General features: G+C 37.5%; 1 protein-coding gene across 1 annotated transcript in view; it reads right to left on the bottom strand.

Annotated features, from left to right (window-relative positions):
- Positions 1–213: 213 nt before the first annotated feature.
- The window catches only part of LOC104407872 (serine/threonine-protein phosphatase 4 regulatory subunit 1-like), a 20877-nt gene continuing 259 nt past the window's right edge, over positions 214–20831 (bottom strand). Inside the window, exons 2-19 of the mRNA XM_010017263.1 lie at positions 15641–15773; positions 15187–15293; positions 14468–14610; positions 13819–13965; positions 11979–12086; positions 10761–10826; positions 10130–10288; positions 9424–9617; positions 8632–9068; positions 7442–7674; positions 6204–6296; positions 5542–5727; positions 5132–5293; positions 4414–4514; positions 3114–3234; positions 2292–2426; positions 1432–1573; positions 214–491 (exon numbers count right to left, since the gene is read on the bottom strand). Of these exons, the coding sequence (XP_010015565.1) occupies positions 337–491; positions 1432–1573; positions 2292–2426; positions 3114–3234; positions 4414–4514; positions 5132–5293; positions 5542–5727; positions 6204–6296; positions 7442–7674; positions 8632–9068; positions 9424–9617; positions 10130–10288; positions 10761–10826; positions 11979–12086; positions 13819–13965; positions 14468–14610; positions 15187–15293; positions 15641–15738 (2787 nt within the window). The 5' untranslated portion in view covers positions 15739–15773 and the 3' untranslated portion in view covers positions 214–336. The remainder of the gene's footprint in view (positions 492–1431; positions 1574–2291; positions 2427–3113; positions 3235–4413; positions 4515–5131; positions 5294–5541; positions 5728–6203; positions 6297–7441; positions 7675–8631; positions 9069–9423; positions 9618–10129; positions 10289–10760; positions 10827–11978; positions 12087–13818; positions 13966–14467; positions 14611–15186; positions 15294–15640; positions 15774–20831) is intronic.

Genomic DNA, 20831 nt, shown 5'->3' with positions numbered 1-20831 from the left:
ACTGGAAATGTTTTGTTAATGAAATATGAATTTCAATTACACTGAAACACTGAGTATGGTGTAGAACTTCACATAAAATAATCAACTGCAGGTGAGATCAGTTATCACCCACATTTACAAAGAAACAAAAACCAAAAGGAAGTACTCATGCATGAGACAAACACACAGCCATAGATGAAATTTAGTCATGAAATGAAGACCCTAACAGTTCTAATACAACCTTTCCAGCTCAAGTAGGTAACAACCACCTTCTTATTTGTCCACATTATTCATACTAACTGTGAACATAAGGTAAATAACCATTGTTATGTCCAGCATTTACTGCAGAACACCACATTAGTTTTGTTTGTCAATGGTAGTATTGTCCATGCTACCCTGTTTTAGTTTTATGGTGGCAAAGAAGGACACATCTTGATCTCTGTCAGACTGCAGGGCTAAAATGGTCTCTTCTGCTGCTTCCAGATGAGGATTGCCAACACTTTTAAAATAAGCTAGAAGGAGAGAAGAAAGGATTTTAATCAAAGCCAGAAGAATAAACCCTAGGGCATAAGAACCCCAGAGGATGCCAAAAACATGTAGGGTAGCTTATCCAATGTATAGACTCCCTAGAAAAACCACAGGAAGCTAAGTGAGGCGACAGAGAAATATGCTGCTGCTTACTCACCTTATTAGTTACTTAAACATTTCTAAGAGAAATTCTTTTTGCTGAGACCTAAATCAAAAACGTATCAACAAGTAAAAGCAAGCTCAGGAAGCTGCCACTGTACAACGCGCTACAAAACACTCCGTACTTTATTCTAGAAAACAGGAGATCTCTGTGCATGTTCCTTCGAATAATCTGAGATCAAGTGATTTTTTTGTTGTTTTTAAAGAACTGTGGTACAGGAAATTGTAGCAGCACAAAATTACATTATCTCCTAGTACAACTGTTAGCTTAAGACTAAAATGACAAAGCAAACCATTTCAGAAAAAGGTGTAACACTCCACCTAAAGTACCCCAAATGCAATTACTGCATTGACATAAAGGTCTGAAATACATCAAAATAATCTACTGTGATATTTAAGAAAAGCATATTTGCCAAACACATGCTGGATACCCTCCAACCCAACCCTCACCAGTAACTGCAGTGCTTCTGGCTCTAAACAAGGCCGTAACTGCCCTCTAGAGGATGAAAACCCAGCTCTCTCAGATTATTGATGCCAATTTCTGGCCGTTTAAGGATGATAAACAAGTATTCTAACACAGAAAAACCATAGCACACATTCCTAAAACTAAATTTAAATGCAGTATCCCAGCTTACAATATATAATTCCATTTTCAGTAATAACCAAACCAAACAGCCTTTTAAACCAACTGATAAAGAACTGCAGTGGCAGGAAAGCCAGTATTTGTTAGATGTTAGCCCTTTGAAAGAACATTGATGACCACACCTTTCTCCAATAACGTCTGCCTTAGAGCCTTGGCCAGCAGAACCCTTACGTTTGGCACAGGATCTGAAGCAAGACTTAACAGACTAGGGAGTAAGTGTTCAACAAACTGGTCGACAGGCATACATTCTTCTTCTACTACAGCCTACAAGATAAACACAGAACAGAAGCAAGCAAGATTTATGTTAGTAATACACTATTTGCCATTCCTACCTATGCTGGCCTGCCTATTAAACATATACACCCTATGTTGGTGAAGCAAGTACAACCTTTGAAATACTGTTACAAAAACATGTCTTACTGTTCTGAAGTTCACCTGAAGATGACCCAACAAGAGCAGCTGATTTTCTCTCAGCTATATTACAGGAAATACAGTTCTCTTACTGTATCACCCTTTCAACATTCAGCCCTTACTCCTCATTGCTCCCAAAGTAAGCATTTTTGGTTTGGAGGCAGGTAAGTGGCAATAAGGAGGGAAATAGTTCTGGCACCCAACGCTCATGGGTAGTTTGAAGAGCACTTGTAAACCTTTATCCCAGCATGTCAAAGTATTACAAAACACATCTTTATTTAGGACTTAATTCTTGACTTTGCTACTGAGATAACAGAAAGTAGAAAAATCAGCTATCTCAGCTGGGGGCACAAATCAAAGCAAGGACCACAGCTTCCGAACTGGAGAACCACACGCTAGTACTGAGACCAGACCAACTCTGCCACCATTTTCTGTAAATCCAGAGTCACAGAACCCGAAAGAATGACAGCAGAAATTGTAAGCCCAAGTTTCAGTTTTGTCCACACTGCTGAAAAACCCTAAACTGGCTCCAAATTAGATATATACATAGAAACACAGAGAACATTCCAACCTGACAAATGAAGGCAAAAGCTTGTCTTCCAACCCACTTGGAGCAGTGGCGAAACCGCACCACAAGTTCATTAATGAAATTTAATCCCAGTGCATTTGCTTTGTTTGCATAGAACTTCTGTAGTATTGCTACAACCTGGGAAGCAAAGGGAAGGGGGAAATAAAAAAAAATAGAGATGAAACTTTAGTTGTAGCCCTTAAAAGGTTAATAAAAAAGCATTATTTCATCCTACAGAGGGATGGAGTATAATCAGCTGCACTCGCAGGATTTTATGAAATACTGTGCTTATTCTGGAGAAAACAAAGTATAAGCTTTTAAAAAAAGCTGTTTGTTCAAGTGAAACAAAAAATACTAAACTTAAAACAATCATTAAAATAATGCCCCTTTCTACGGCACCATGAAGAAAGAAAGAAAAAAAAAAAGATATTGAAGGCATCTTTCTCCTCATTCAGGATATCTATGGGATGATGCCATTATTATGAAGCTCATGACAAATTAAATTAACTTTGAGGGAAGGTCAGCAATTTCTTTTTTCTCCAGAACTGGGGAGAATCTCCCAAGTGTTTTATATCCTGGTTTTCATCCAGTTGCAAAACATAATAATAATTCAAATGCAATAAGCAAAGGAAGATTTTAATATCTGTGCAAGCCTGACAATTCAAAACACTTTGGAAAGTTTTCACTTTTTCCCATCCTGTTTACCATGTTTATTAAAATATATCTCTATTTGCCCTAGTTGTCTGAAAGAAAACAGTGATTTCAAGTATCCCTCTCAAGGATCATTTTCCTCATCTCCTGTCAGGAAGTGAATTAAGTCCCTACCAGTTTGAAGGAGATCCACCGGACTTCTGAAACTTTATCAGAGCAGAGAGTTAATGCAATATGCCTTAAGTAGTCATAGACATCACTGGCGTTATAGAGCTCCAGTATCAGGATCAGCTGCCTGGAACACAAAGAAAGTGGTTAACTCCAGCAAGTGCAACACCAACCTGTTCTGACTACACCACCTCTTAAACACTGGGAAGAATCATTTGGAGCCTCAAAAATGCCACAGTTACTACAAAGAACTCAAACAGTTTGTTCTTCTCTTTACTTTCTGAAAGGTGCCCACACCTATGGAAGAGGTACATGCTTTAATCCCTCAAGGAGTCCACAAGAAACTTTTACCCAAACCAGGTGCACCGATGTATCAAAATTATCCCAAATAATAACAAAAAGCTACAAACAATACAATGAGAAGTTTCTTTGCAACTTCAGACCAATATTCTTGCAAAGTAAAAGTGAAAGGTTTACTCTGGTGTAGAAATCTACAGTTCAGGAAATAGTTTATATCTTTGAACGGCACAGAATTCGTTCTAGCCACACCACTGCCAGTATGTTACCAGCAGCCTGCACAAACCAACTACAAAGCAACAGCTCTCCACTAGATGTCAGGGAACTGCCGTACAACACTCCTGCACCACCACAGTGAGATGTAGTTTGTTGTGCCAAACTATGAAGCGAGGATAAAACCTCAGTAGCCCAAACAAAGAAATGAGATAAAGATGAAGGTCAGATTTTGCCTGCAAACTATGCCTATGAACATTCTTTGAGTGCTTCAGATATCAACAGGGCTTGTAGATAAAGAACTGTGGGATATTACTTTATCTCCATTATACACAGTCGTGTGGAAACACCAAATCAATAAACTATTTTTAAAGAACACTATTTTTTTCTTTCATACATGTAAGAATGACTTTCTATATAAGGTTTCACTTACTGTTACAAAACAGTCTAGAACTAAATAAAATCTGAAACCTCACTGAATAGTATCTGCTGGATTGTCATATTTCATAAGCTGTAAGTGAACCAGCTCTCCATTTTAGTATAATTGCAGACATTTCAGTTTGTCACACCTGACTGCCACACAACTTGCCAAAAACCCCTCAAACAGTAACAAAAAAAACCAACAGATCATGGCTTTGAAGTTCAGTTCCTTAATAAAGAAGGGTTGTAAACTTTTATCTTAATTATAACAATGTGCTTTATCTTAATTATAACAATGTGCTAATACCTGAATGTAATTACCTATTTCCAGATTAGTAATACAGATTAAAAATCAGAAGTTAACCAAATTACATACTCTGCCAGCTCGTAACGAAACCTCCAGTTCCTGCTGTTATCAGTCACCACAAATTCTTGAAGTTGATAAAGATACTCTCTCCTTTTGTCTGCATGAAGTAACTAAAAGAAAAACATTACTAGTATAAAACTAGTAAAATTCCATACTTGCAGTTCTCTGCTACATTACACTATTCATACCTATGTGCATTTTCCTACTTGAAAGCAAGCTATCACTGACAAGAAGCTTACTGAAAACCATGCACAATCAGCTGAGTGCCCGGACACACAAAACTAACATCCAGAAGAGTCATGACTTCTGCAAGGATACCCAGAAAAGCACCATCTCTGGGCATAAACCCAAGCACCAAGCACTAAGGATGTGTGTGTGTTATGCAGCAACTCACCAAGATCTGTTCTCTCCCAGCCCCAAACACAAATTATTCTCCAACTTTACAGCTGGGCTGCACAAAATACTAATTCCTTCACAGGAATTAGTAACAACTAGGAACATTTACAAGCACATTTATAAAGTCTTTTCAGTCTTGATATTGTTTTGGGATACAAGACAGAAGGGACATGAGAAACCATAAAAAAAAGCACCATAGACACGCACACGCAATGGCAGTAGGTACAAAACTAAACTAGATATTGGTACTTGCACATCTCATTAAAAACACTCTCTTAATATAACAGCCAGAAAAAAATTCATCTTGAGAAATTAAATTACACTTTCCTACCTTCAGGAAGTCATACAGATGTTTAAGGACACCAATACGCACTTCATCCAGATCTTTCAAGAAACCATTGAAAATTGGCACCAGGTCAGCAGCTGTTAGCTGATCCCCCAGGATAACTGCTAGTTCATGGATGGAGAAAGCTAGCGTCCGACGTACCTTCCACTGCAAACAGCGTAAGAAGTGAAGTAGATCAGGCATCAGAACTAAAATAAACAAGCTTTTGAATTAAACCTGTGTGAGCATTGAGAGAGCAGAAGAAACAGGGCTAGTTACACAGCAGGAGAAAATTGTATTTATGAAGTCTGACTTAAAACTTGAATTTCACATTTTAAGTGCATTTAAACCCTTACATATATAACAAACTGAACAAAAAAGCCACACAGGTTTCTGATTTATCATTATTTTTTTACCTGTACATCCGAGGCCAGTGTCTCATACGTATCTTTCAGGCAGTGCCAGTTCTGCCTGCCCAGTGTCAAGGCCACCCCAGGAAGACTATATGCACAGTGTTTGGCTATTTCAGTATCAACAGTCTGGGCTCGAGCTGGGTCAGTCATTGACAAGTACTGGTCTAATAAAGGCTGAGGTATGATATCCTATAGAGAAAGACAGCAACACACACTTTAACAACAGAAAGAAAATGCACCTGTTGTGCATTCTCTTGCTACCAACCAGCTGGCAGCAAAACACAGTGGCAAGACCCACCCTCCTTTTGTGGGCCAGCTTTACCTTATTTGTCCTCATTAGGATAGAGCAGTCAGCAATGAACGGTAATTATTACTTTATTAATATTTGAATCAAGCCAAACTGAAAATGTCTTCTTTGCTGAAGATAAACAGTAAATCTAGTGACAAAATAGTACAGTCACTGCCCACTTTGGCTGCAGATTGCCTCTGTGCACCAAAAAGGCAACAGAATTTTTCTTGCTTTCCAGTTTAAAACAGGATTTTGCTGAAGTGTCCAAAGCATTCCTTCACATTCTGCAACCAATCAATTGCAAAAGATATCACTGTATTAAGCATAAAATGAACTGTATCCAGTACTCCAACAAAGCAGTTGCTATTTTAATCACCTGTAATTTTGACTTGTCTTCATCCAGTGGCGAATTATTTTCTTGCTCCTTCTTTAAAAATACACTGGTTCCTCTGTGTTGTTCCTCTGAGTCCTGTAAAAAGACACACTAACTAGTGAAATTAGACTTAAAGTGGGTTAGGATATTTCAAAGCACCACACTACAGAACAATGCAATTCAGATACAGAACAGCCTTTTACAGGCAAAGCCTTATTCAGTGTGTTTATACAAGTACAAGAAGACAGAGTTGTACACTAAGGGAAACACTATTAGGACCATAGCAGCAGCAAGGGGAACAGTAGTTAGATTTACTTCTGAAAAACCCCATGTAATTTAACACAACAAACCCAAAATTCATACAGATTTAGGTTACTTTTATTATATTCTTAACTATTTATTTTTTCTTGGCATGAATTTACATTTTATTAAGACATTTTAGCAGTTGCTCCAAGTCAGTCAGTGTCATGAAAGAAGCTTTACTTGGTTTTGATACTGCTGGAAACTCCCAAGCCTATGAAGTTACGCAGCATAATACCTCTCTCCAAATATCAACATGAAACTTCAAAGGCATTCAAAGATTTAACTTCTAAAACATACAAAAGTTCAAAAAGTTCACACACCATTTTACATTTTTGTTTCTAGACAAGAAGAGCTTTTCCTTATTTTTCATTATTAGCTCCAGCAACATTAAATACTGTGCAGACAATTCTTTTTACTCCTATCTGTACATTATAATCAAGAAGTAGTAAGCAGGAACTGTGTATGTGTCACTACCCGATTCAGCCTCTTCTCTGGCTATAAAAGACTAATTTTAGAGTCTCACCTCTTCCTGTAATGAATATTTGCTACATTTCATCTGGAAAAAAAAAAAAAAAACAAACCCAAACAAAACTACCTACAAAACTACTGCAAAAATTTAACTCTTTAAGTAATCTGTGTGCAAACAAAAATAACCCTTGATAGCTTTTCTTTTTTAATTAAAGTAGCATATGACATTTCTGAACTAGTTATGTTCAAAGGCTTTAGATCAGAAGCAGGTCGATTATGCTAGGGGCTACATGAACAGTCACAGTGCTAAAGCAGGTAAGAATTCATTTCGGACACGGAACACAACGTGTACTTACTGTGCTTTTCAGTACACAGGCAGTAGACCCATCACTGCTAGGGGCTACATGAACAGTCACAGTGCTAAAGCAGGTAAGAATTCATTTCGGACACGGAACACAACGTGTACTTACTGTGCTTTTCAGTACACAGGCAGTAGACCCATCACTGATGTTATCCTGGGAAGCAGGGGATGAAAGAGTATCCTCCTCCACCTGGCTGCAGGTAGCATCTGAAACGGTGGTTTCATCTGAAATAGTTTTGTTCTGGAGTTTGCCACTGCTTTCTTTCATTTTTTTGGTCTCATAGTCACCAACAGAATCAAACTGAGCAGCTCTGAGAGCAGCAGACAACACTTGGACCTGAGCTGTAAAAAGCAAAGGAAGACTATTTACTCTCTTCTGCACTTAAAAGCATTAAACTTGTAATTAGTTAATCTAGAAATGGTGTATTAGCAAACATTTGCTCTTAGAAAGAGGCACACTGCTCTTCCACAGAACCAACACAAATGAAGATAAATGATTTGGAGATACTAATATTTCCAGCAGAACCATTCTACTGATTTTTACTACTGAAACATATGTCCAGTAATCCCCTGTAATGAAGCATCACAGCATACTGGCTCACCTGCCATTCTTCATACTGTCAAACTTTAATAGAAATTCTTCTGTTCTATTCTTTAATTGACTCTACTGCTTGGAAAAGGCATCAATATGCATTTAAACATTTCTGAGAGAAAAACTTTATGCAGAGGAGGGAATCAGTGAATCATTTTGCAGAAGTAAATAGAAAACAAAAGGTCAGGTTTACCACTAACACCAATATTAGGACAAACTGTATTTACACGTCATGCTACACTGCTGCTAGGAACATGAAGTTAGCAAGAGTTCAGGATGGAGAAACCCTGAGGTAGCTACATCTGCACAAGCCTATGCCAAGTACAGTCTTAAGAGGGAAATACTGGAGCATACTTTAAAGATGAAGAATATTAGGTGAATTCAGCTGGTAACAGGTAGCTCTGTCCCTAAAACCACAGTACTTGGTTACCGTTTCAACAAATTTCAACAAGCTCTTTTCCCTTTTGTAGTTAGATCCAATTTATTTCTCATGTGAATGGGAGACAGGAACACTTCCCCAGCTGTTCTAAAAGGAATTCAGGTCTTGTGAAAGGCAGCTGTTGCCTAACTTTCTGCTGTAATTTACCACTGAAGGAAGTCTGATCACCTTATGAATACCAAGCCAATTAAAATGCAGTCAAAGGCTTTGTAACGGCCACAAGTAAACCTGCTCAGTGGAACTATGATTTTGCTGTTAAGAGTCTCACCTTGAACATCTGGATCATCTATGTGCTCTTGTAAGCTTTCTAGAACTTTTTTTATTTCACTACTAGCAACACAGTTATTACATGGCACTGAACAGCTGTCTTTATGCTTTTCAGTCTTGAACTGAAGCAACTCCAGATCCTGACTTATATCAGGCAGAGGAGGGCGCCAGTATAGAAAAGTATTAAATACATCCTCAGCAGACTGTAGCCTTGAGTTCATTCCAGGAAAACTGCTGTCCTTAGTGACTTCTATGACACCAGCAGCAACTCTGTCACCCTGAGACAATCGAGATGCATCTTCTCCAGGACTGGTACAACAATATGAACATTCCTTCTGTGTATCTTTATTTAGGTTCTCAATAGAGAGCTTTGCATGAACTTCAGCTGAAGTCTCTTCAGTCGATGATTCTGGTTTGATTTCCATTGGCTGTTCTGAACTGGTAACAGATAGAGAGAGTTATATCCAAACAAAACTGAAAATACTCTAACAACAGTTTTCAGTGAAATACTTCACAAAAACCAGCATCAAGTACCCAGTTTATTTTCCCTGCAAAAAGACAAAATTCGTTACAACTGTGCTTTACTTCACCAGTTTTCCCTTTAACATCCAGTGAAGCCAAAGTGAGTTTTTCAATGAAATGGCTACACTCAAATAGACACAAACGTGTCCTCACGATTCACACCTTTTCTGGAACTACGTTCTCAAATTGAGATTTTTAACCACTAAAAGCAACGAAAAGAATTATCTTTTTCTTTTCCATTACACCATATCTTTCCTTCCCATGATTTTACCTGGGCAGTGTAACATTTGTACTGGAGGACATTAAGGTTTTATTGTTGCTTGGGTGACAAGAATTGGAATTCACATCTTGCATTGACTGTTGGATACTCGGCGTTCCACCTTCTTGGATGTAAAGACCAGCACTTGAAGGGCTTGCAAAGGTAGAAATAAATGGGCCAAGAGACTGAAAAGCAGCCTGACGAACCTGTGATAGTATAAGAAAAGTCAGGATTCATGCAACTCCCACAGAGTTAATGTTGTAAATAAAATTTGGTTCCACTTTTTAGTAAGAACCAATTGGTTCTTACTAAACAAGCTCCTTGGAGGACACTTGGAGGTTCCTACTGCAACAGCTTCATTTAATACCAAAAATAACCAATACCAAGTAAGTGACACCTAAGCAAAGAGTGTTAGAATATTAAGCATGTATCTACAATCATAAAAACATTTTACGGGTTGATAAATTTGAAGGACATCACTGTCTACTTCAACTAAGATGTTTAACACAAGCAACATATTCTCAGAAGAGTGTTTATCGAGATTTTAAATAGTGAGAGGAAAAATAAGATGCTATCTTATTAGAAGAGATTAGATTTCGGTAGATTAGACTCTCATCTCAGCAAATTTAGAGAACTTTTACAGCACACTTCTGACTTGCCCATTATTTGTGTACGATCTGTGTAGGAAGATGCATCAACTATGAAGCAAGTGACTTACCCATCTGCAAGTGTCACTAATAAGACTTATAAACAGTGGGGATAGTTTGCTTCTGCGAACTTCTGGGGATGTAGTGTAGGACACTGCCATAAAGCATTCAGCACAAGCTTTTCTCATTCCCCAAACACTATCAGAACAGAGTTCAAAGAACTTGGGAATCTGCCAAAAATAAGCAAAACCAATAATTAAAAGCTAAATAAGCTGCAGCAACTTGCTATCAAGTTATTTGTTCGGAAACTGTAGACAATGACTACTCAAGAGAAAATAAGTGGAAAATAGAAGAAATAGGGACAGGTTAAAATATCAATTAATTGCAGAAAATAGAAAAACTATCTGTCTGCCACTTACTTCATGAGGATTTTATGTATAACTACATGCACTAGGGAAGAATAGAAAGAATTATTAATGGCCTATTTTTCCTGAAACTGTAACTTGACTGATCATCTAGTTCATGGCATTTCTAGTCATTCCCAATTTTGCAATATAATTGCAACTAAAGCTTTAACCAAATCAATTAAAAAAAATTGCATGTACACTGATTAATTTAGAGAGAAAATAATAAAAGAACTCATTATCAAACCTTTTGAACTGAGAAATACAAGTCCCACCAATTGATTTGATTTTTACATACCAGCAGTCTTTCTGTGGCTTCTTGCCCAACTGCATTACAAATGTCACCAAAATTAGCTGCACAAATCTAGGAAGTAAAAAAACCTCATTAATAACATTCTGTCTCTTTCAAGTGCATTAGTTTTATTATCAACTTCACCATGAATTATTTATCCCATGTAACAACTGCACATATTTGACTATTCAAATTTCAGCCATGTAACTACAGCCTGTAATATTAACTCATCCTGAACAAAGACTCATTACAGCAAGCTTCCATAAGCCACATGCCCTTGAAATCAATAGTAATGAAGGCTTCTGCATGAAGAGCATCACCTAATTCAGTAATCACTAAAAGGGACAATAAGCCTACTGGAAAGTTTACATTACTGTGAACAGCAGCTGTCAAAACCAAAGCAGACTGAATATGATACAAAGGTCAGGACTTATGTGTACTGACAGAACTATCTTTGCTATGGCTGAGACTGGCTTAACTACTTTGCTGAAGCAAAGATTAATCAAGGTCTCCAGTTTGTGCCATTTACAGCACATTACAAATGCTATAATTAAGGCAAAAGGGATGTCCCCTCATGCTGGAAAAACATGGTGCAAAATCTGAAATCAATTAAGACTGGGCTGTGTTAATATAGGATTTATTCATTCTTCTTTGGAAGGCCATAATGCAGCTCAAATTCCAGCCAGTGCAGCTTATGTTAAGGACCAAGCTGAAGCTCTGAATGACCCTTAAGTCTACTAAGTATTTTAAGACTTCTTATGCTACAAGTTTCCTTTTGTACTTGACCATGAGTTAAAGTAAAACTTACACCTTGAGGATTTCTTCTTTTAATAATACAGATTATTTATTTTAAGGAAGGATATCTCAAATATCTATTACTTTTGAATTTCTGGTTTAGCAATAAGATAGTGGAGATCAGGTAACTTGTTTGCATCCTATAAACATGCATGGTTGCTTAAAAAAAAAAAAAAAAGAAAAAGAAAAGGTTGTGCAAAACTATTAAATGTACAAGATCAGTTCAACTGCTACACCAAAGCTATTCACCAAGGACAGTTACCCATTTCTTTACTAGACAACAGAAACTATAACCATGTCAACAAAACTGCTCTTCCAGATGCTGTCAAAGTTCATCAGCTAAAGTTATGGCTGAATTATTCAGGAAGCTATTGGAACAGCAACATACAAATTCATTTTCAAGTGGTTTAGGGTTGAAAACACACCCACCTTTCGGACTTGAAACAATTTCCCATCACTGCACAGCTCACAGAAACGAGGGAGCAGCATGTGCTCAACTGTTGTTCTGCTCAACATAGAAGCCATTTTACAGATTATCTAGAAATCAAGACAGGAATATGTGTAAGGAAAAGAAAGAAATGTATAAAGCTTGTAAGCACAGGCAAATATTCCTCCTACAAATTACCTCCAAGGCAGCAACTACCATCAAGTATGTTTAACTGCTACACATTATTTGTACTGTCATACACCTGTTTGATGTGAAGCACAACTGTAGCTTTTATTTATAATTATTCTGTGCCTGATGAACATCATATTTCTGCACGTAATTCATTGTCTTTTTTATCAAGTTAAATACTTTCAATAAATACATTTTCAAGCTGTTTTACAATGTGGCAGACAGTGGTATTTTGTGCAGAGAAGACAAAAGTTCCATTGCACTAGCCAGTACCCAAAATCATAAGCTTTAAGCATATTAGAAATATCTCAAGCTTAACCATGCAAATAAGCTCCTTGGCTTTATCAGGACTATTAAGATACTTAAACAAGTACAGTCACAGCTCTTTATAGGCTTGCACAACACAATAAAACACAAATTTGCCACGCAACAGGGAAGAAAGTGGAGTGTATGACAAACTAGTTATATATGTGAGCTAATGCACTCCTTACAGGAATGATCCTCAGAAATTTTAGGAGTTACCATCGCATCATAACTAAAGTTAGTAACACGCTCATTAACTCAGCTTTCTCTGAGGAACTGTCAATTTCAACTACCATTACAAACCATGTTTCTGACGTGAAAAATCACGTGCTTTGAATTGCATGCTTCCTTTCAGCTCTCACTTTCTGGGATAACTTGCTGCCATTCTTAGATTTGCAAAAGTAAAAAGGAAGGAGCTCCCATGCACCTTTCTACTCAGCTGCTCTGTCTGTAGCACCAGAAGTTTAACACTTACAGAAGTGTTGTCAAATTAACAGTATTCATATTTAGTCTTTCTACCTCCACAAAAATAAGCTTTCTTCCTAGAAGCATTTGCCTTTGTAATAGAATGCCAAAGAAGAACTAAGGAAGACACCATTTAAGGACTCTCCTACAAATCTTCAAGCTTTTAAAATGTATCTGGTGCTCAGATGTCACCCTGGAAAATTGCCTAAGCAATACCCAACTCCCAAATAAGGAACAGGAAAATGCAGCTGGTAAAACTGCTTTACAGGTCAAGTGTCAGATACCCATGATGACATGTAATTACACTCCAGCACTTTTCTGTGGAGTCAAGTGATTTCTTGAAAGTGAACAGGGCTTGTTTTTTTTCAAATGCCTACGAATTAAGATCAGGTCATCACTTACACTTTTGCTCTACCAATTTTCACAACAATGTTTTAAATGTAAAGAAACTGTTGTAGAAGATAATCTTAAGAATTTAAACAAGGCTGCCAAGAACCAACTGCATTTTAAAGCTATTTAGTGCTCAGCACTATAAATGACTAAGAAACCTACATATTCAAGGCTTAACAGCTTAGCATACTTCAGGTTATACTGTATCACAGCAGGAGGCTCTCAATTCCCAACACAACAACTAATGAAGAGGGAAAGAATAAAACAAACCAAATTAGGAATGGTATAAAAAGTTTAAGTTCAATGATTCATATAAAGCTCTCAGGACACTAAGACTGCAAGTACAATTTTTATTTTCTGGGCTTTATGCTCATAAGTATCTCACGCAGTTGGTATATTCTAAGAGTTTCATAGTAGCACTGCTAAAAGATAAAGAACAAATGTGACCAAAAATGAAAAAAGCAAAGATGTAAGATTTCTTCCAAATTTACTTACATTCACAGCTTCCACCTTGTACTCATCATCACTGTCAGGAGCAGACAGGTCCAACAGAATTGGACACACCTTATTTTCAATGTCACTCTGAGCAACAAGATCTTGTTCTAGCAGTATAAGCAGCGCTTCTTGACCTGCCTTTCTAACCTATTAACATGAACAAACGAAAGTACATCACTATGAAAACACAGATGCAAGAACCACAAAATGCATGGTTTTCAATGAACACGCAGATACAAGTTAACAGAATAAACCACAAACAGAAAAAGCTCTCAGTTTTAACTTCATAAGGATTTAGTAATAAATACTAAAGTTTAACATAATCATTAGACGACATTTCATCAAATTCTGAGGAGAAGCTAAAAAAGACAAAGTAGAAGACAGGACTTTTAAGTCATGCCTCTTGTAACAGACTGCATCAGTATGTTGCTAGGCAAACCCTGCAAGCTTCCCATTATCTGCGAAGGAAAGTATAAAACAACCCCTCAGGCCTCTCCAGCAGAGTGTGCTGAAACCAATACAGAAAGCACTACATAAAAGCTGGGTACCAATCAACATGGAATTTTCTATTATCTCTTCCTCATGCCTTAAATTCACTGAACCACACATTTTTTCCAATGATTCAACTCATGTGGTCTGTTTTTCCTACCTGATTGTTAACATCTGTGAGGTATCTCACTACTATGGGCATAAGGTATTCAAAAAATGCTGTCGGGAATTTTGGTCGATTTTCTTGCAGAAAAATGGCAATAGGAGGTATTTGTTCCATCAGCTCTGTACGTACAGTTGGTTCTAGAAATAAAATGAAAGTCAAAACAACATCGGTAAATGTGAGGTTAAGATCAAGTATCTTACAAAAAAATGTAGCTTCTTTTTGTCTAATGTTTTCACAACAGAGGAAAATAAAATTCTCAAAACAGAAATATCACCATTAAGACTGCCTGTTCTTAAAGGAAAACTGAGTAAAATAGAGCAGCCATACATACATCACAATCCAGATACTTGGGATCCCAAATAAATCAGAAAAAACAAGAACATTAGCCAGAAAACCTAATCACCATGAATGTATTCACATGAAGTATTAAAACACACAACTATTCTGTGCCACATACACCACACATGCAGGTGTAATTAATTCCTTGAAAAATATTACTTTGGGCCCTATACCAACTAAGAGCCTTCATTTACATACCTACCAAGCAAATACCTCAAAAACAGAGAGAAAAAAACAAATAATCTCAATTTTCATGGGCAGATACTGCTGTGAAATGATTTAGTTTCTTCTTTCAAAAGAGCAAAAGTTATTGCCATTTGTATTTCAGCTAATGTAAAACAACATGATGATAACAATAATAACGACTTTCAAACCTGCATCTTCAGAGAGCCTGACCACTATTTCCATTACAGTCAGGAAGTCTTCTTCATTATTACTGAAATCTCGAAAGACATCCAAAAGACCTCTGGCAATAATTTGCCTGTGAAGGGAACAACATATTAATTGTTTCAATATCCTACCAATGACAGGTAGATAGGATGCAAGGGGAACTTATCAAATGTCAATGGGCACCATAAAGACCACCAGGCTCTTCTCTGAACATTCAGACATACCATTTTCTCAATGTCCCAACATAAAGGTGGAATCAAGAGATCTTATTCAGATAACCAAGACGGAAAACCTCCTTTTATGGAAATGTTATACAAAAGTTTTTGAAACATAAATAATATTAGGCATGTGCTTAGGAGAACAACAACAGAAGTAGTGACACTGTAACATCCACGATGCTGTCAAGAGTCGGTTATCATTAAGCTGTTGTACCCTTACCTGTTAAATATGTTATCACTGAAGGCATATTTTTCTAGACGAGCCAGTGGAGTTAAGTTGTCCTGTCCAGGAATATCCAAAAACGCAGTTATCCTCATGCTATCACAGTCTGGTCCATAATCTTCGAACCCAACTTGAAAGACAAGAACAGTAACCAAAACACAATAAAAATAAATCCAAGAGTCAGCAAGAGATGTAAAATACATCACACCAATAATTATTTCTTTTTAGAATGATTCTTCAAAGGCAAAGTATCTATACAGCATTGGAAACAGCTTACAAAAAATATAATCTTAGGTGGTTGTACTTAACCAAGTCAAGAACAACACTTCCACATAGACCTGTAAGTTCAAGCTTTGAAATTCAGTTCATTTCAACTGTCAATCTCTTTGGCTTTTAACACTTCATAATCTGACTGGACTAACCACATGCACAGAGTTAATAGGGCTCAGCTGACAAAACCACATGCCACAAACTGACCAACACATTCAAAAGGAAAGTCCTGTTAAAAGAAACTGAAATTTTAACCATGACAGAAAATCCCAAACTGTATCACTTTAAAACAGCAAATCCTTGGGTCTGTATCCAAGTTACTGGGATACATTTTCTCACTGAAGTTACCGGGCCCCATGCACCTACTGACTGGCAACTTTGGGGAAAACTTCAGCTTTGCCTTAATTGTGAATATTCTGGGAGCTTTCTACTGCAGACCTACCAACTACAGACCTTACCATGTAAACCTACTCTTTTGGAAGAGGAGGAAAAAAAAGTAAAATCCTTTTTGTATTTGCAGCTTCAGATCTTCAGACAATGAACTTTAGCTTTAAACTATATTAATATTCATTATTAAACACTTTTTATATTAAAAAAGAAAAAAAATCTCCATTGTTGAGAGATACCAAACCTCAGCTTTTTCCTACAGAAAAATTTCCTGTTTCACATACAAAGCTCTGCTTTCCAATTACTTAACATAAGCCAAAACAGTCTCAGAAATACATTTTATTTAAAGAAGAAATCATCTGAACATATTTAGAGCTAAATGTTATACCTAGATAAAGTAGATTGGTTTAACAAACCACAGAGTCTCCAAGGACTGAAAGACGAGATTAAAAAGACTACAGCAATTCTCAGTTCTGCTGTTCTTGTAGACAACATGCTCTGAACAACAAGTTAAAAAGGATGCAAATAGAAGAAAACTGTAGGATTAAAGGTTCACATTTCAATTGTTCACATAGATGCTACAAGTGAACTCACAGCTACAGGATCAGAAACATACAGCAATTATCCATGGCTTTTTGTAACTACTATGCATTGTACTGGCCCCCTTTATTTCCATTCAACTGGTCATTATTATTTCTAGTGGCTGCTCTTTAGGTAGTTTTACATTCTGTCATGTTCAAAACATTTATCTCCACAAGTGCATATGATTTTATCACTCAGATCTGCCTGGGATTGATTTGTCCACATGCTCTAGGGAAAGCTTTCCCACCGAGCATAGTATCTGAAGATACATCCAGCATTTGCTACTTCAAAGGAAGCCTAACATATCACTGGAAGCAGTTATACAGTGTACACAGGAGTGTGACTTTCCTCTCTGAGGTTGCCACAAACTCTCTGTATCCAAACCCAACTCTGACCATCCTTGTATCTATGCAACTGTGACATATTTTTGAAAATCCACACAGGTTGGACACTCTCTCACTAGCTGATTTTTGAGGCCAGCCATGTGTCATACACAGAACCATTTATTAGGGTTAAAAAAATAAAAATAAATTTACTTGCCATTAACTTTCTCTAGTGCTCACCTGCTCTTGAATTAAGAAGCAGGTTTAAAACTGCAGACTCTTACAAGTTCACTTCAAGTATTTCAGACTTCCTACCAACTCAGACAACAGTGAAGTAAATTCTAAGTCTGACTACAATACTACACCTGGGACTAATTCTGAAACATGATGAACATACTTTCATTTATTGGAGTGGTTCTATTACTGATTTGAATTAGCTAAGCACACATCAGCACTTCTTGGACCAGAGGAAAAACAGAGCAACTATTTATGCTCAGAATCAGGAGAGTTAAATACCTTAAATGTTTCCACACACTCAGTATACATAAATAACAGTCATGGCAGAAACCATTTTGTCCTCTCTCAAGAATTATAATTTTCTCTTTCTGTGCAAAAAATAAGCAGCCATAGGTACTTACAAGTGTAAGAATACACCCGAGTACTAGAAAGTAAATTATATAAATAATGAACCAGTATTTCTTATCTAACATTCTTTCACAGGCAAATCAAACATCTAGTATTTTTCCTTCTAACATCACCAAATAAGCGAAGTTGAAACCTGTTCACCTATAAATGAGAACAAATGTGACAGTATTCTCAGCTGAACTGGAGTTCACAATGCTTTAGTTTGACCTACACTCAAAAGCTGCTTAAATCCTGTGACCATGTAGGTGTTTCTTACAGGCTCTAACTATGCAATTCAGCATCATTAGCTACTACCACTATCCGCTTTTTCCAAGACAAACCAGAAATACTCGTGCAGAGTGCAATGATTTCATGAGCTCAACAGGATCATTTTCTCTCCCACTGTTTCTAGAAGGAAAAGCAATTTTAAAAATACATTTTTCTTTTCCCTCATACAAAGGGTGTAGTTTAGTTATTTTTGCAGGTGAACCAATGTCCCACCTTACAAGTTTCAAACTCAATTCATTTAGGCATATTTTACTACTGCTTTTCCCTATATTCAGATGACTCCACCAGACTATCCATTTGTTCCAATGGAATTGATTTTCAATGTGCATAACACCATTTCAGCAGTTTAGTTAAGAAAGTAAAAATCCAGTTTCAGTGATTTATTTCACTGAGGTTTTCCTAAAAGACATCATGAACTCTCTACAAAACTGGTCACCAGATTAGTACAACAGTATCCCACTCTAGATGGGACATGTGAACTCTGCTGTAACACAGTAGAAGACAGCTTTCAATAATGTAACTCTAACTACATTGTCAAAATAATGAACTTAATCACAAGGAGTATCTTAAAGTCATAAGATTTCAATAGTATTCCAAAATGCACATTTATAATGCTCATCTTGAAATTGATAATTTTTTACACAAACTTTAAGTGACCCATGTAAAAAACTTATTAATTACTGCTTATGGCAAAATTTTCTTCATCTGAATGTTTTTATTAGCTTAATGACTCAAACTTCAGTTTTGTCTACTAGCACTGAACTTCTCAATCAACTTACCACAAAAACGGTTACTAATAGAGAGCAAACACTTAAGTCATCATGATGGTCACCCCGGTTCAAGGCCAACACATAACTGAACACTACAGGAAGTTTGTGTTTATTTCTACTGCTTGCACTTTACTAACTCAGCAAATAGAACTCAAATGACACTTGTTGTGGTTGGGAGTTCTTACTACAGACAGAGGAAGATTGGACAGATCACTTGGAGTCATTCAGAAAGGCCCAATCAATTCGAATCATTAGCTGATCATTAGCACTATCAAGAGCTTTGTTTGGGATGTTTCGGTTGGGTTGGTTGTGGGTTTTTTTTGGGTGGGGGGGTACTTAGGGCAGAGGAATAAAGATGTTTTCAACTCTTAAGTAAGGTACTACAGCAACAACTGTTGCAGCTCTACTGCTAGAGAACTCACTGCAAAATAGGATTTAAGTCGGCATAAACATATTGAAATGTATAAGCTAGTGTCCTCCTCACTTCAATCCTATTCAACACATACATGCTTTTATCATCTAAGGTGACAACTTCTTACAAACTGCTTACTGCAGTAAGCAAATGTAAGAAATAACCTATAGTACCACTTTTTAAGCAATATTTTTAGTGTTAAATCCCTACATGTTAAATTAGTGTTTGAAGTACTATCGTACACTCATGTTTTTTAATTTCTAGATTTACAAACATATAACTACATTAAAAAAAGGATGCACTTTAGTTTTAAATTCATTAAGACCCACATAGTTTATCTGTGCAAGAAAAATGTTTAATGTATTTTCAAATACATAAAAATACAAACATAAAGTGAATCAAGAACTCATACACAATCTCATCATTTATACAGCACTTACATCCCAAAGATCCCAAACTTCTCTTTCTGAAACGTAATCAAAATACAAAGAACGCCTTTTTTTTTTCCTGCTGCCAACCAGTGAAATGCAGAAACCCTAAAGATTGAAAGCAACAACACGTAGGAGCAGCAACTAACAAAATCCCACAGAACAACCTGGATACAGAGGCAATGTCCCTGTGCATCCTTCCAATAGAATACTTTGGATCTCACTTGTATTCTAACACTTCCCCTGGTGTTCTTTTCCTAAAATAACTTATTCATGCCTTACACATTTTCAAGTACTATTACACAATAATGGTTTTGTGGTAAACAGTCCCTAACAAGAAACAAATTCAAGTATCAGCTTTAATTCTGTTTAATAGAAAAGTCAATCCAGCATCCAGAGCACCAATGAAACCACCCCAGATAGTCAGCTGCTTCCTGAAGCGGTACAAAGCCATAGAATTATTAGTCAAAGATTCATTTCCTTAAGTCACAGCTCTTACCAAGCTGTCTGACAGGCGGTCAGCTCTAGTTCTGTAACACAGCTCTGTGCTATACCGGCTTAGTATAGTATCTACGACCGGCACTTCAACTAAAGCTAGCTACGTGTTAGCCAACCGAGTACACACAAGGGCGGGTTTTCTTTTATTCCCGCTTCCCAGGTGCGGACGGAGCCACCTCAACAACGTCGTGCCCAGCGCCTGTGCCGCAAAGATGCGGGAACTGCAAAACTCACGGCGTCCTCAGCAGCCTCTACAGCACTTAGAAGTCTTACCCGTTTGAGCTACCACAGCTCGGAAATCCCTCGGCTGCTCTCGGCTAATTTCCACCGACAACAACAAAGGGGCTAATCCCCTGAACTACGGCGGGCCGGCCCCGGCTTCCTTCCCCACAGATCCACCACGGGCACCACCAGAAGTGCTGTTTGCACCGAATCCAGCACTTCAGCGGACACGGGAAGCAGCGAGAGTGCTCTCTGGGAAGGCCGCGGGTCCTCCTTCCCCGGCGGGACAGCAGCTGCCCCCAAAACCCCGCTTTAAGAGGCTGCCCACCCATCCTTCAGCGGCTCGAAGCGCCAGCTGAGGCGAGAGTCCGCAGCTGAGGGAGG

The sequence above is a fragment of the Nestor notabilis genome, unplaced genomic scaffold, assembly GCF_000696875.1.
Source record: "Nestor notabilis isolate BGI_N333 unplaced genomic scaffold, ASM69687v1 scaffold12896, whole genome shotgun sequence".
Lineage (NCBI taxonomy): Eukaryota > Metazoa > Chordata > Aves > Psittaciformes > Psittacidae > Nestor > Nestor notabilis.
This window is presented reverse-complemented; position numbering and strand designations above follow the sequence as displayed.